Below are 14,412 nucleotides of genomic sequence, written 5' to 3' on the forward strand. Positions count from 1 at the left end.
TCGACTCAATTAATATATAAAAAAATGAATTTACTTGTTTCCTTTCCTGTAAATGAATGACAAGTGCACAAGAAAGTGGCTATGAAATAATTTGAAGCCGGAATGAACCACTCGGTTTAATGTCAAGTAACTTGCTCTTAAATTTATCAACAACATCTAATGGGTTGACTGGGATGGGTAGTTTTTTAAGACTCTTAGTATAGTAAATTTATTAACAGTTTATTTTTCATAACATAATTCTTAGACAGAATGCGTGCTTAGTTTTCATTTTAAATCTACCGTCTCTTTCTATATCTATGTATAATAAAATTTCTAAAGCTCACTTTCTTTATCGAAATGAGTCGTTTTATGTGTTTTCATGTAATCAGACTACATGAGTTGCCTAGAGTCATAACTCACATATTGCAAAAACCGAATTTTGAGATAATCGCCAAAAATCACCAGAGCACTATTTTTTGTCATTAAGTATTGAACTTCCTTGAATATTTATGAGTAAGTGAGTCATTTACATTATTATTTTGATATATATGTAATACTCCTAAAGCTGAAGATACACAGCGCACTATGAGAAATAGAGCTCCCTGATTAGTTAAAAAGCCCTTGGTGACAGAACTCACACTATTCATTGAAAAATTTGAATTACGACATCAAGATTCAATCTTTTCAACGATTTTCACATGGTTTAACGTGATTTATGATAGCCAACTATTTTTCTCTGTATATATTATTGCCTTTAGAATCAAAATGACAAAATTGCAAAATGTGAGTTATGTCTCTAGAGGCGACTCACATGCACAAAAGATTGCACGTTTAACATTTAAATTGTTTTTCCCGGCATTTTAGTTGATTTCTGTTTACAGGAGTTTCTCCATGATTAATTGCACTCTTCTCAGTTAAGCGGGTTTTCCTCAGTATGTGTCCTTTTGTGTAATTTCATGTTACCAGACTGAATGCATGAGTAGTCACAAGTATCACAATTAAATGACTTTTGACCAGAATGAGTCATTTTGTGTCTTTTCATGCTACCGAATTGTATACAAGTAAAACTACATTCATCACAATTAAACGGTTTTTCACCAGAATGAGTTATTTTATGTGATTTCATGCGACCAGGTTGTATACACGAGAAACTACATTCATCACATTTAAATGGCTTTTCACGAGAATGAGTCAGTTGATGTTTTTTTAAGCTGCCAGATGTATTACAAGAAAAATTACATAAATTGCATTTAAATGGTTTTTCACCAGAATGAATCATTTTATGTGATATCATGTTACTAGATGTTATGCATGAAAAATCACATTCTGCACATATATATGGCTTGACACCAGAATGAGTCATTTTGTGTAATTTCATCTTACCAGACGTACTGCATGAGTAATTGCATGTATCACATTTATACGGCTTTTCACCTGAATGAATCATTGAATGTCTTTTCATGCTACAGGATGCTATACAAGTAAAACTACATTCAGCACATTTAAATGGTTTTTCACCAGAATGAGTCATCTTGTGGTATCTCAAGTTGGCAAATGAGATACATGAAAAACTGCATTCGTCACATTTAAAAGGCTTTTCACCAGTATGAAGCATTTTATGTTTTTTTAGCGCATTGGATGCTTTACAGCTATAATTACACTCATCACATTTAAATGGCTTTTCACCAGAATGGGTTAATTTGTGTGTTTTCATATGACTTGATGTTTTACATGTATATTTGCATTCAGCACATTTGAATGGCGTTTCTCCAGAATGGGTCATTTTGTGTAGTTTCAAATTACCAGATGTTATACATGTGAAACTGCATTCATTACATTTGAAGCGACTTTCACCAGTATGAGTCATTTTGTGGGCTTTCATGGTACCAGACTGTGTGCACGAGTAACTGCATTTATTACATTCACGTGGCTTTTCACCAGAATGAGTCATTTTATGTGTTTTCATGTTACCAGATGTACTGCATGAGTAATTGCATGTATCACATTTGAACGGCTTTTCACCTGAATGAATCATTGAATGTCTTTTCATGCTACCGGATGTTATACAAGTAAAACTACATTCAACACATTTAAATGGTTTTTCACCAGAATGAGTCATCTTGTGGTATCTCAAGTTGGCAGATAAGATACATGAAAAACTGCATTCGTCACATATTAAAGGCTTTTCACCAGTATGAAGCATTTTATGTTTTTTTAGCGCATCGGATGCTTTACAGCTATAATTACACTCATCACATTTAAATGGCTTTTCCCCAGAATGGGTCAGTTCGTGTGTTTTCATATGACTTGATGTTTTACATGTAAATTTGCATTCAGCACAATTGAATGGCGTTTCTCCAGAATGTGTCATTTTGTGTAATTTCAAATGACCAGACGTTATACATGTGAAACTGCATTCATTACATTTGAAGCGACTTTCACCAGTATGAGTCATTTTGTGAGCTTTCATGGTACCAGACTGTGTGCACGAGTAACTGCATTTATTACATTTACGTGGCTTTTCACCAGAATGAGTCATTTTATGTGTTTTCATAATACTATAATATAAGCATGAAAAATCGCATTGCACACATTTAAAGGGTTTTTCATTAGAATGGGTATTATTAAGTGAGTTCATTTTACTAGACTGTATGCACGATAGATTTGTTTGATCATATTTAAATGATTTTTCATCGCTTAGTGAGCTATGCGACGCCTTATGAATGTTCATTAAGTCTGACGATGCAAAAATATTTAAACAAATGCAGCATACAAAATTTTCTTTATGAAATACACCTTTTTCTAACTTTATAACAGGAATTAATAACTCAGAATTTGTGACATTAGATTGGATTAGATTTTGGCTACTAGTATGACAGTTTGGGTATATTTTTTTTGACATTTTATTGTACTCTTCGGGTTTATTTTTAGTACTTTGTATGTGTATCTGTTTATTATTGTCACATAAAGGTGCGTGTATTTTTGTCAGCTTCCATGACGATTCGAGGCTCGCGACGTTTACCGATTCAGCGTTTGCAGTAATAACCTAAAAAAAATAATAATACACACTAATAAAATTAGATTTTGGTTCAATATGAATAAAGTATAGTAATTATGAAGGATGTGAGCATTTTGTTGTACATATTATAGTATAAAAATGTAAAATATACTTAAAAATATTATATTAAACCTGTTGTATCATAAATAGCACCTGAGAGAAAAAAGACAATGAACACTAAAATAAATAATTAAAATAGTAATGCCATCTGTTTAAACCGTTATTCAAATTCAAGCAAGAAAATTGTAATTGTAAATATGAGAGTCGGACGCGGAAATACTATACCTACATAATATACAAAACTAAGCTCTATTGGTTAATAGAAAATCCTCAGGTCACGTGATAGAATGGTACTGGTGTGACATTATGTTTGTTTCAATATGTCTGTATGTGTTGTGTGCATGATATGTAACAAATTACTTCGATACGATCATAAGATTAATTATAAGAATGCACTGAGACGTTTGATTCGAGTGTACTATATTCAGTGAAGAACTCGTGACAATATCAGCACGTCTTTTGACGGACTCTATGGGTTGAGTGTAGATTCATAGATTGTTCTTTTTATTTATATTAATGCAGTTAATATCGGTAGTCATATGGCAGAAGGGACCACATGTCATTTTCGAAAATGTTCAGGAGAGCAAAAATAAGATTTCAATTTACACAAGTAAACAAAATAATTGAGTGATATACGTAAAATTTCAGTAAGTATTGTTTAACCTGTTGGGGTGTTATTTATTTAGTTTAAGGAAAAAATAATCATATTCGGTTTAACCGAGATATTTGACAATATAATGCAAATGGCCCCTTTTACCATGAAAATGTTATTGCAATTTTGCCAGATGTCTGATTTTGTCTTGTTCACATTGGTAATAAAACATAAAATTTTTCCATTATTAAGAGATTGTGTATATCTTTTACCATGTATCGTATACCGTATATCGATATATTTTAGGTTGTAGAATATATCTATACCAGTGAGTCTCATATGCGGCCACAGTAACTGCAGAAGTCCACCAGAGGACACGCCATTTTCAATTCCAAACTATACTAAATATTGTTCATAAGGTGCATTTTAATTTATTTTGATGGACCGCATGTCATGTATAACGTGGCATCTGTAAAAATCCTCAGTAGTTTCTATGGCAGAAGTGCCAACTGACATCTGATACGTTATTTTTTTACATTGTCAGATGGCTTTTTTGGCATTTTTAGTGTTTGTAGTGCACTTGCAGTTGTGTTGTTTTGCCACATTGAAGAGTAATGCATTTCAAAGCTTTTATAAAGCATAACTTCAAAACAGAAAAATTTGCAGATGGCCATATGAAATATTACAACAGATATTGTCGCAAATTTCCAATCAAAATAAACACAGCTGGCACCGAGGAAACACTATGTGTTATTCATTTAATGCTGAGTGGTATGATTACTACAAAGCTGGCATCGAGGAAACACTATGTGTTATTCATTTAATGCTGAGTGGTATGATTACTACAAAGTTATTATTTAAATACGTTAATAGGCAGTTAAAAATTATTTTCCTTTGAAATGTAGGCTTTAAATATTGTCAATAGGTACCTACTATCGAATCTTCACCACTGGTATGTACAGATCAAAATATATCAATTATATGGCAGTACCTGATTTAGTGGCTTGTTTTCTGAATACGAGCACCCAGGTCGAGACTCATATTTGATAATATGGCCCTTTGCGTCCTCAACAAATTCATCATTGATGTTGACACGTTGAAAATCAGTCTCACATTTTAAATTGACGAAATTCGATTCAGTGCTCTGAAAAAAAATATCAAAGTTAATGTGTACGATCATGGAAAGCTAGACGGTTTATCTGTGAATCTGCTAATATAATTTAAGCTTATGTCAATAATGTACTTATATGAGCTTATGTATTTTATTATATTTTGTTTATTTTTATTAAGGTAGGCTTCGCCTTCGGAACATTATAGGTATTTTATATCCGACCATGTCCGATCTTAATAAGATCATATGGACCTCCAAAGAGTGGAGGTTTGTAATAACAGATTTTGTTTTTACGAGAAATGGATGTCAGCCAGTGGCGCACCCAGGATTTAATATTAGGGGGGGCCCAAGGAAGAGAATGTAAATTAGTCCTATAGGCTCTTTTTCTTCTTCACAGCCTAATTTCTCGTTTATCGGTATTTTGTCTATTGCACTCGGTGTACCTACACCATGGTCCCCACATCCTGAAGCGGGCCTTCAGGCTAGGATATTTGGGGCCCCCCTACCTACCGCTAAGATTAAAGGCAGTGTGAAACACTACATTAACGTTTTTCAAATTGTGTTTTTATTCAAATTAAGGGTACTTATACAGTGAATTATTGGCGATTTTTAATACATCTACTTTAATAATGGAACTTTTTAAAAGAATTTTTTCTAAAAAGGGTGCTGGAGAATTATTACAAATGATTTTTTGCCGTGTCGTTATTTGTCTAAGCCCAAAAATATAGTTTATTGGCTTTCAATTTCAATGTTTAAAATCATTCTGATAATTTTCATTTTTGGGGAGTGCCAGGGCCCCTTGCCACACCCCTGGGTGCGCCACTGATGTCAGCCACTTGCTCAAGTTATTAGTTTCAGTCCCTGACTCATACAGATTTTGAAAAACAAAATGTGTACCTGTCAGACCCAGGATTTGAACCTGCGACCCACGAAGCTATAGGCCGATGCTTAAGCCATCGTGGATACTTCTATAATAACGGCGCCATCATTAGATTAGTCGGCAATGACAATAACCATCTAGATTGATAAATTATTTCGATCATAGATAATATTTCGATATTCACAAATATAATTTTTTTAATAATTCGCACTTATATTGTCTTTTATATTTAATATGTAAAACCAACTTTTCCCTACCCTATGTATGAGTCTGAAGCATTGAAACGGTTTGTTGGTACTACCTATCTATATAAAATGATATTTTTTGCGAGGTGTCAACGCTTTGACAAACATCAAAAACCTTATGTCACCCGACACATTTGCACACGTCTCTAAAGATGGCGGTGCTCGGTGTCAAATAAATTCACCCCAACAACGAAATCAGATTACATTGATGTATTTTAACTATTATTTTTATGATTTAATGTTAATATTTGCACAATACTAACAATACAATTTAAAATCCTTTGAAAAACTAACCTCAAATGTACGACTGCCATCGTCGACACTCTCTTGTTTTATATTAGTGAGGATATCCGGGCTCCTGAAATGGATAGTTGACACATCCGAACTGTCCTGCGCTTCTACACCAGATATGAATTCCTCATGCTCTCGTTTCACTTCCATTTTTTGTATTTATTATAAATACTTATATATTTCGACAAAATCGCAGTAGAGCACTGACGTTTCTTTTCGCCATACACAAAATTATTGCCATTTAACATAATTTTACACATTTTGTAATTATTTTTTGTAGGTACATATTTTTATTATTAATATAATATTACATTGTCTATTATTTAATTATTTATATGTCAAATTTATTAATTACATTATGATGAAAGTCCTACTATAAACTATAAAATATATATTTTTTAAATGATCACACAGGAAAAACAGGATGCCAACGTTAAAACATTACAACAAAATGATATTGATTGAAGTTAGAGCGTCGAATCTTCGAACCGTCGTTTGTACCAACATATATTTTTAGATCTATATTACAACACCTATTTATTTATTATATAAACTAGAATAATACAATTAAGTAGGTAGGTAACTGAATTATTCGTTGGCAATGTGCGTTTACCATTGTTGAGTGCGCATAGGGAAATGCGAAGGCATATAATATATTCGAAGTTGTATAATATTGCGAGTATGAAGTATATTATTAGAAACAAGCAGTGTTTTTAAACCTTTAAGAGCCTGTGCCCTCATGATTTTAATATTTTTGTGGCCCTCTGCTCATAGGTGGTAATAGTAGTTGCGAGAATGAATACAAAAGTCTACCTATATAAATAGGTACTTATTTAAGTTAGTATTTATATATGTATTCACAAGCTATATTTTTTTGTTAAATAAATAAATCGATGTTTGCTGTCCTCTGAATGATCTGTGGTTGAAGCTAGTTAACAAGTTTATTTGCTAATGCAATACAATTAAAATTATTGTCGGGATGAAAAAGAATGCAATTATTAAATATTCTTCTTTAAATTTAATGATCCAACGGAAACTGTTAGATTTATAGGGTTTCCATGGAAATAAGCCGAACCGAATGGTTTATGACGGTCTCACCTTACGCCGAAACCGTTTATTGCCGTAATAAAACTTGTCGAGTGTTCACCCACTTAGCTTCGAATTTGTATATACGGGCGCCGCCTTGTTCCATTATGCTCTATTCAAATAACGGTGTTTGTACATGCGCGCCTATTTGAAACAAGTATTCCTTATATTAAAACAGAAAAATATTTTTTCTCTATGGTTAATTTTTGATGTCTATGGGCACTTAACTGTCAAATAAATGACAATTTCTCACATTTTGCCGCTAGATATCCCTAGTGGTCCATATATTTTGAACTCGCTATTACATTTACTTTCATATTATTTCTTTTATTTTTCGATTAATACTACGAGTACATTATGGCCGGATAATCCGAATGCCGAATAAACGTTATTGAATAAATAATCATTACAATATAAACAAATGAAAGTAAATGGTTATCGTGATAGTATACCTACCTACCATATAATTATTACCTATGCATAAATCGATTCCAGCATAATCATGTGAATTGAGTTGTTCAAAATATTATATTACTTGTATTTATTTGATTTCATGAATCTGCGTTTGATGTGTATTTACTAACGAGACTCTTAAATTTGAAAGCGTCGCCTCTTTTACGAAATTTGCGGCATTGTAGATTAGCTTTATCTACGAAAGCAAAGTTTACTAGGTACCTATAAATAAAGCATTCATGATTGAATAAAATAAGCACCAATTATAGAATCAATTGTAAAATAGATAGTACCATTAGACAATAATCAAAATAATACACTGAATCATAATGAAATACGGAAGAAAACAAGAACCTATGACAATTATCAACAAACGCGGGCTGTCAGTAAGTTGCGATCTGTCAAAAATGGACTCTGCCGAATTTAGCAATCGGTTTCGCTAAACTTATGGTAGAGGGGCATTAGGTGTTCGGGTTCGGCGAGATGCTTATGTACTAAATTTGGATGAACGCAATTATACGGGCGTATTATATATCTGGCGTAAAATCGCATTCGAAAATTTTGGATGAACACCCTATAAATATGGCAGATTCGGGTCTTTCGGTACCAAATGCTCTTCCACTCCAAGCCTCGGCAGCATTCTGAAGATATCCGTTACTGTCGTGTGCCTTGTGACATGCACACTAATGTAATTACGGAGCACCAGTTAACCGTATGGGTCAACATAGATTGAGCTACCAAAAGGTTTCCGGGAGACATTAACGTCATTCTGCAATCAATCATTATTTATTTTGATCTGTCGATCTTTGGTTTCGTTAGGAGTTCCATCAAAACAGTAGCCTCTTAGTGTCTGTCAACAAGATAGCAACCGACCTGATAGTATCGCGATGATTCTATGGAAGGTACGTATATAGTTTGGAACCAGGATAAAATCTTTTCAGTTGTCACGTTCGCCAGCTCGTTAAGTTAGTCTGAAAATTCCAAAAAATACGACTTTGTCACCTAATTATATTGTCTTTCTCTTGTGTTCGAGACATTTGGACTAGAGATGGGAAACCTGGTCGATTTTGAAGACTAAGTATACTTACTACCAGTATAAAAAAGTACTTAGTATAGAAACTTGTTCCAAAATACTTACTAGTATTTGGAAAACTACATAGAGTGCTTGGCGTGCGTATGCGACAAAAGTGTAATACTCAACTGAAACTAAAACCAACTCCATATAAGTATTTGAAATACGTATCGGCTCAGGGAACCAAGACTGTGTATCGGCTTCAATAGAATCGGTAAAAATACGCTGAGCTCCGCTTGTCGAAAAGTCCCATTTATTATAATATTTTAAACACATTTTAAATTTATATTTAGTTGTTTTTCTGTTAGGTTACAATATTCTTGTTAACAAACATTAAAAACTATCCAGCCACAAGCGGTCACAAACGCCCTACCTACAGCAACGACACCTGCAATGTCATGGGCCACAGCATTGGGCAGGAAGAGCCGCCCACCTACGGCGACTACAGCAACACTTGCTCCACCCTCCACCTCAACATTCGCCAACCAACAGTTTCCGTCCCTGCTTCCCCTCGCCCCCAGACCGGGAGTTCTCTTCTTCCCGACCGGATCTGGGGAGAAGAAGTCGGATACCACGAAGGAGATCCTCAAGAAGGCCTTCGACCCCAGGTCCCTTGGGGTTCAAATTACGGGTATCCGTAACATAAGGAACGGAGGTGTAATTGTTCACCCCCGTTCTGAAGTCGAGGCCAAGGCCCTTATGAAAGCCCTGGAGACCTCGGAGGCTGCCCTACGAGCCGAGCTCGCTGGGAAAAAACAGCCTCGTGTCATTACCTTTAACTTACCGTCGACTCTCACGGAACCACAACTCCGGGAAGCTATCTTTACCTCCACCAGGGAACAGACCGGCCTGCCAGAAAAGGCATACCAGGAAATAAGACTGAGCCACAAAGCCGGGCCAAGAACCGGCAGATGCCACTTTGTGGTCTTCGCCCCTGCGGCCATCTGGTCTGCCCTAATAGCAGAAGACAGACTCTACATGGGGTGGGAATCCTTCCCTCTTAGGGACTACGTTGGGGTAGTAAAGTGCAATATTTGCCACCTCTTCAGTCACATGGCCAAAGGTTGTTCTAACAAAACCCCGACGTGCAGCCACTGCGCCATCTCCGGCCATGACCGCGAGGACTGCCCCAACAAAGGAAACCCACCCAAATGCGTGGCCTGCCATAAACACAAGCAACCGTCTGATCTCGCCTTGGCGTGCTTTCGCTCTCGAGTCTGTCAACTGAGCTAGTCGCATGTGCAGACATAAGCTTTCCCGGAGGAGGCAGTGTGGTGGTTATCTCCGCCTACTTCAGCTTTAAGAGCACAAAGGAACACGTGGCATCAGTGCTCGACGGCATCCTACGCGCAGTTGGTGGCAGGGATGTCATCATCACTGTGCGGATGCAAACTCGCAATCCCCCTCTGGGCGTCTCTGACGTATCCCCAACCCCGCCCACGCGATTTAGAACGCGCGACGGGAATTGGGAAAAGTTTGAAGAGGTGCTCTCCAAAAAGCTTGACAGGACATCTAGAACCCGATTTCCGGACCTACACTCGGCCGCCTCACGACTGACTGCAGACATCACCGGATCAGCCGAAGCTTCACTTGGACGCTGCAAGCCCAAGCCACCAAGCCAGTCGCCGTGGTGGACGCAGCATGTTTCGCGCCTGCGTGACCTTTTCAGATAAGCGCGCAAGGCCCATCAACGTGCACGCCTGCGCAAGCAACCACCTGCCTCCATCGATCCCCTTGCAACCATGGCCAAATCCACCCGAATGGAATACAAGAAAGCGATTACTCAAGCCAAGAAAGACTACTGGCGTAACTTCGTCACCATCGAGGGAGGTTTGGACCCCTGGGGTCCTCCATACCGCGCATTGAGGCTGGGACTCAGACCGACGAGCCTCCTGTGCGGCATCGAGAAACCGGGGGGCGGATTCACCAGTACCGAGTCTGAAACGGCTGCGGTCCTACTCGAGGCCCTCATCCCCCTGGATGACGAATCCAGGGATGATGACGCCATGAGGATGGCCCGCTTTGAGGCTTCTCTTCCCATCGACACGGATCACTCATCGTTGCCTTCCGAACAGGAGATCAACCACATCATACGCACGTTGATTGCTGGCAAGGCCCCGGGCCCGGACTGCATTGACAATTTACTTGTCAAACGCACATGGGCCATCGCCGCGCCAGAGATTACAGCCCTCCTCAGTGACTGCATCAGAAGCGGCACGTTCCCCGACTGCTGGAAGAGGGGCTTACTTAAGGTAATCCCCAAAACTGGCAGCCGAGAACCGTCTAGCCCCAAAGCCTACCGCCCTCTAACACTTCTGCCCGCTCTGGGCAAAGTGCTGGAGAAGCTACTGTGCCACAGGATTGAAGCCCACCTGGAGACACACTCGCCGCTTTCCGATAAGCAATTTGGATTCAGAAGAGGCAAATCAACAGTCGACGCCATAAGGAACGTGATTGCCATTGTTGCTGAAAATTCTCGCCGTAAATACGTCCTAGGAGTTTTCTTGGACATTGCAGGTGCGTTTGATAGTGCGTCTTGGCCTCTTATACTTCGAAAGCTCCGGCTGAAGAGACTACCAGGAAATTTGTTCGCGTCAATTCAAAGTTATTTCACCAATAGATCGATCGAGTTTCGAGTTGGTTCAACCACAATAAAGAGGAACACCAGCATGGGATGTCCCCAGGGCTCAGTCCTCGGGCCCCTTCTCTGGAACGTACTCTTCGACGATCTCCTTAGAATTCCGCTTCCAACCGACTGTACTGTCATTGCCTACGCAGACGATGCGCTGCTGCTGGTCGAGGCCGACAGCAGGGCGAAGATTGAGAGCACCGTTGGCGAAGCTTTAGCATCAATTGAGGCCTGGGGTAGATTAACTAGACTATCATTCGCACCTTCCAAGACAGAAGCCATTGTCCTTAAAGGACCGAGACGACTTAGCTGTTCGAGACTACCCACAGTCCGATTCGGTGACACGAGAGTGAAAGTGTCGAAAATCGTCACCTATCTAGGCGTCAAAATGGACACAATGTTAAATTTCCTACACCATGCCGAAACCCAAGTCCACAAGGCTGGGGTGGCCTTCCAGAGGATCGGCCGCATGGCTGGTGAAGGATGGGGCTTAAAAGTAAAGGCGCTCAAGATCGCCTACGGCGCCATTTTTATGGGAATCGCGGCTTATGCCGCCAGTGCTTGGTGCCCGCGCATTCCCAAAAGTGTCAAACTTAGATTCTCTCTTTTAAGAGGACAGCGCATCGCGTTTCTGTCCATTACCAAGGCCTACCGTACTACCTCAACTGACGCGCTCCCGGTCCTGGCCGGCATTCTCCCACTTGACCTGCATATTCAGGTCAGCGGCGCTTCAATATTGCTCCTCAAGGGCGAGGAGGCCGACGTTGGTGACTTTCACCTCGTCCCTCCCCCTCGGCTAGCTGGCGAAGGAGTAGCATTATTGAGGCGCAGAATTAGACTCAGGTCGCTCAACGCGGCCATTACGACCTGGCAGCGAAAGTGGGACGAATCGACCAAGGGCCGACACACATATACGTTTTTTCCAAACATACAGTGGCGAATGGAGATAACCAAATATCTGACTCCAGACCATTACACCAGTCAATTTGTGACTGGTCATGGTGGATTCGCTGGCAAGCTCTTCGAGCCCCGACTTGTAAGCCGTCCGACATGTCCATGCGGAGGGGAAATACAGGATGCCAACCACATCCTATGGGAGTGTCTGAGTATGTGCTCCGAACGGGAGGAAATGCTCAGGTCAGTCCAACCAGCTGTTGGACCCATCGGCCCGTCCGACCTGGTTGCTACTAAGGCCAATTATCTTGCATTCAAAAAATTTGCGGCGTCTTACTACGGGCGTGAAGATCTCTTCACATAAATTTTGCTGCCTGTATGATTAGCTTCGTTCTTTAATTTAATAAACAAGTAGGTTCATTTTCTTTTTAGTAATTTCCATGTGCTTTTTCTCTCCCTGGCACTTTGCATTAGAGTAAACTCAGTAAACTCAGTCAGAGCTCACTTTGAGCGTAGCAATCTAAGTCTTGGGCATCTTCTCCCAGGACACTCCCAGGCCAATTCTTAGATGCTTCACATCACCAATTGATGGGTCCCGTGATACTCTCGATTAAGACCGAGGGTGGTACGGGGCGGGTTTGGTGGAGGGACTTTAACTTCAATGTTAACAAAAATGAAAATATTTTTTTAAAATTTTAATCTTTTTAATATTTTAAATAGTCATATAACAAGCCTAAGCCCATAGATGTACTCCTAAGCCTGTGCGTCATCTCACCACTGTGCCGCGACACAAAATTTATGACCTATTATTCATACATTCGAACGCAATAGACTATTAAATTAAAATATACATATTATATTCAAGTGCTATTTCGTTCGCGCGCCTTTATTGTTAATAGTGTTGAAAGTCTACCAACTGGCGAGTGCACAGAACAGCGACTCGCGATGATATCATCACAAGTTTTTTGGAATAAGTTTATTGACCACACATACTGAGTATGGGTAGTTTCATCCGAAACTTGAGTACACAAACTGGTGACAGTATTTCCAACTCACCTCCAATTCGGACCTTAGGGTCTGCTTTAAAGACGATGGTTTAGATAAGTCATCGCTTCACTGATAAAACAAATGAGTGCCACTCAACTGAGTACCCGAGACAGGAAATAAGCATACAACTACGTAGAGGTAATGCAGTTGCTGTTTTAGGTAGGCACTCTTGAGGTATCCAGGGGACCAGAGGTGGAAGTTTATGTACTTGGGGAGATCTAGTATAATATCAATAGTTTTATAATTATTTTTTTATTGGTTTATATATATTATGAAGGTAGGTACTTATATCTTGTGAGGTTACACATCACTTATTTCATTATTAATTATAATAATATACAATAAATATTCTTAATGTAATATAAAATATGTACCTGATTGTTAGCAATAATAAAATATTTTAAAATGTATGCAAGGGCAATATATTTTTAATTGACAACGATGTAGAAAGTATGATTTATTAAATAATAAAATCAAAATATAATGTAATTGAAAAAAACGCTTTTGAATACCTCCAACCTACCACTTATTTTTTTTTCATCTTTGAAATTTTGTGGAGCATATTTATTATTATCACAGAATCATTAAATTATATACGGAACACGGAATGACATATTTTAGAAAATCTAATCTATGACGTATGCGTCATAAAACAGTTTTCAAGTGTATCTATGACGTTAAAAAAAGTATGTACTTATATTATAAGAAATGAAAATATATACTAAATTCTACAGGTTTTAAAAGGTTTGTCGATATATGTAAAAAAGGTCTAAAATTAAATTTACTCGAACAGTTGGAAATTAATCGTGAATTATCCAAAAGTAATCACATAATTAATGAAAATTAAAAAAAAAGACGGGGGAGTTTACCTATAAATAAACATTTGACAGCTAATCAAGGAATTCAATTACTAATGGTGTTTTGTTAAGGCTATACTTCAGCTGCGGCATGGTCTAAGTGACTAGGCGATGCGCAGATTGTGCAAATGACGCGAGCCGAACGAAATATAATTTGT

At 38.4% G+C, this 14,412-nt stretch overlaps 1 protein-coding gene across 2 annotated transcripts; it reads right to left on the reverse strand.

Moving 5' to 3' along the window:
• Window positions 1-144: 144 nt before the first annotated feature.
• LOC147076603 (uncharacterized) lies at window positions 145-6,439 on the reverse strand. Of its 2 annotated transcripts, XM_085940377.1 has the most exons (4): window positions 6,220-6,437; window positions 4,681-4,833; window positions 2,210-2,474; window positions 145-1,620 (listed from the first exon to the last, which is right to left on the reverse strand). In XM_085940377.1, the coding sequence occupies exons 1-3, from the start codon at window positions 6,364-6,366 to the stop codon at window positions 2,418-2,420; spliced, it is 357 nt and encodes a 118-aa protein (XP_085796503.1). In that variant the 5' UTR covers window positions 6,367-6,437; the 3' UTR covers window positions 145-1,620; window positions 2,210-2,417. The 2 variants fall into 2 exon arrangements, 1 of the variants encoding a protein (XP_085796503.1); XR_015069332.1 differs by having other exon boundaries at window positions 145-3,025; window positions 6,220-6,439.
• Window positions 6,440-14,412: the final 7,973 nt, after the last annotated feature.

The sequence above is a fragment of the Rhyacophila brunnea genome, unplaced genomic scaffold (genome assembly GCF_057557595.1).
Source record: "Rhyacophila brunnea isolate RB1 unplaced genomic scaffold, BYU_Rbru_1.0 scaffold_13, whole genome shotgun sequence".
Taxonomy (NCBI): domain Eukaryota; kingdom Metazoa; phylum Arthropoda; class Insecta; order Trichoptera; family Rhyacophilidae; genus Rhyacophila; species Rhyacophila brunnea.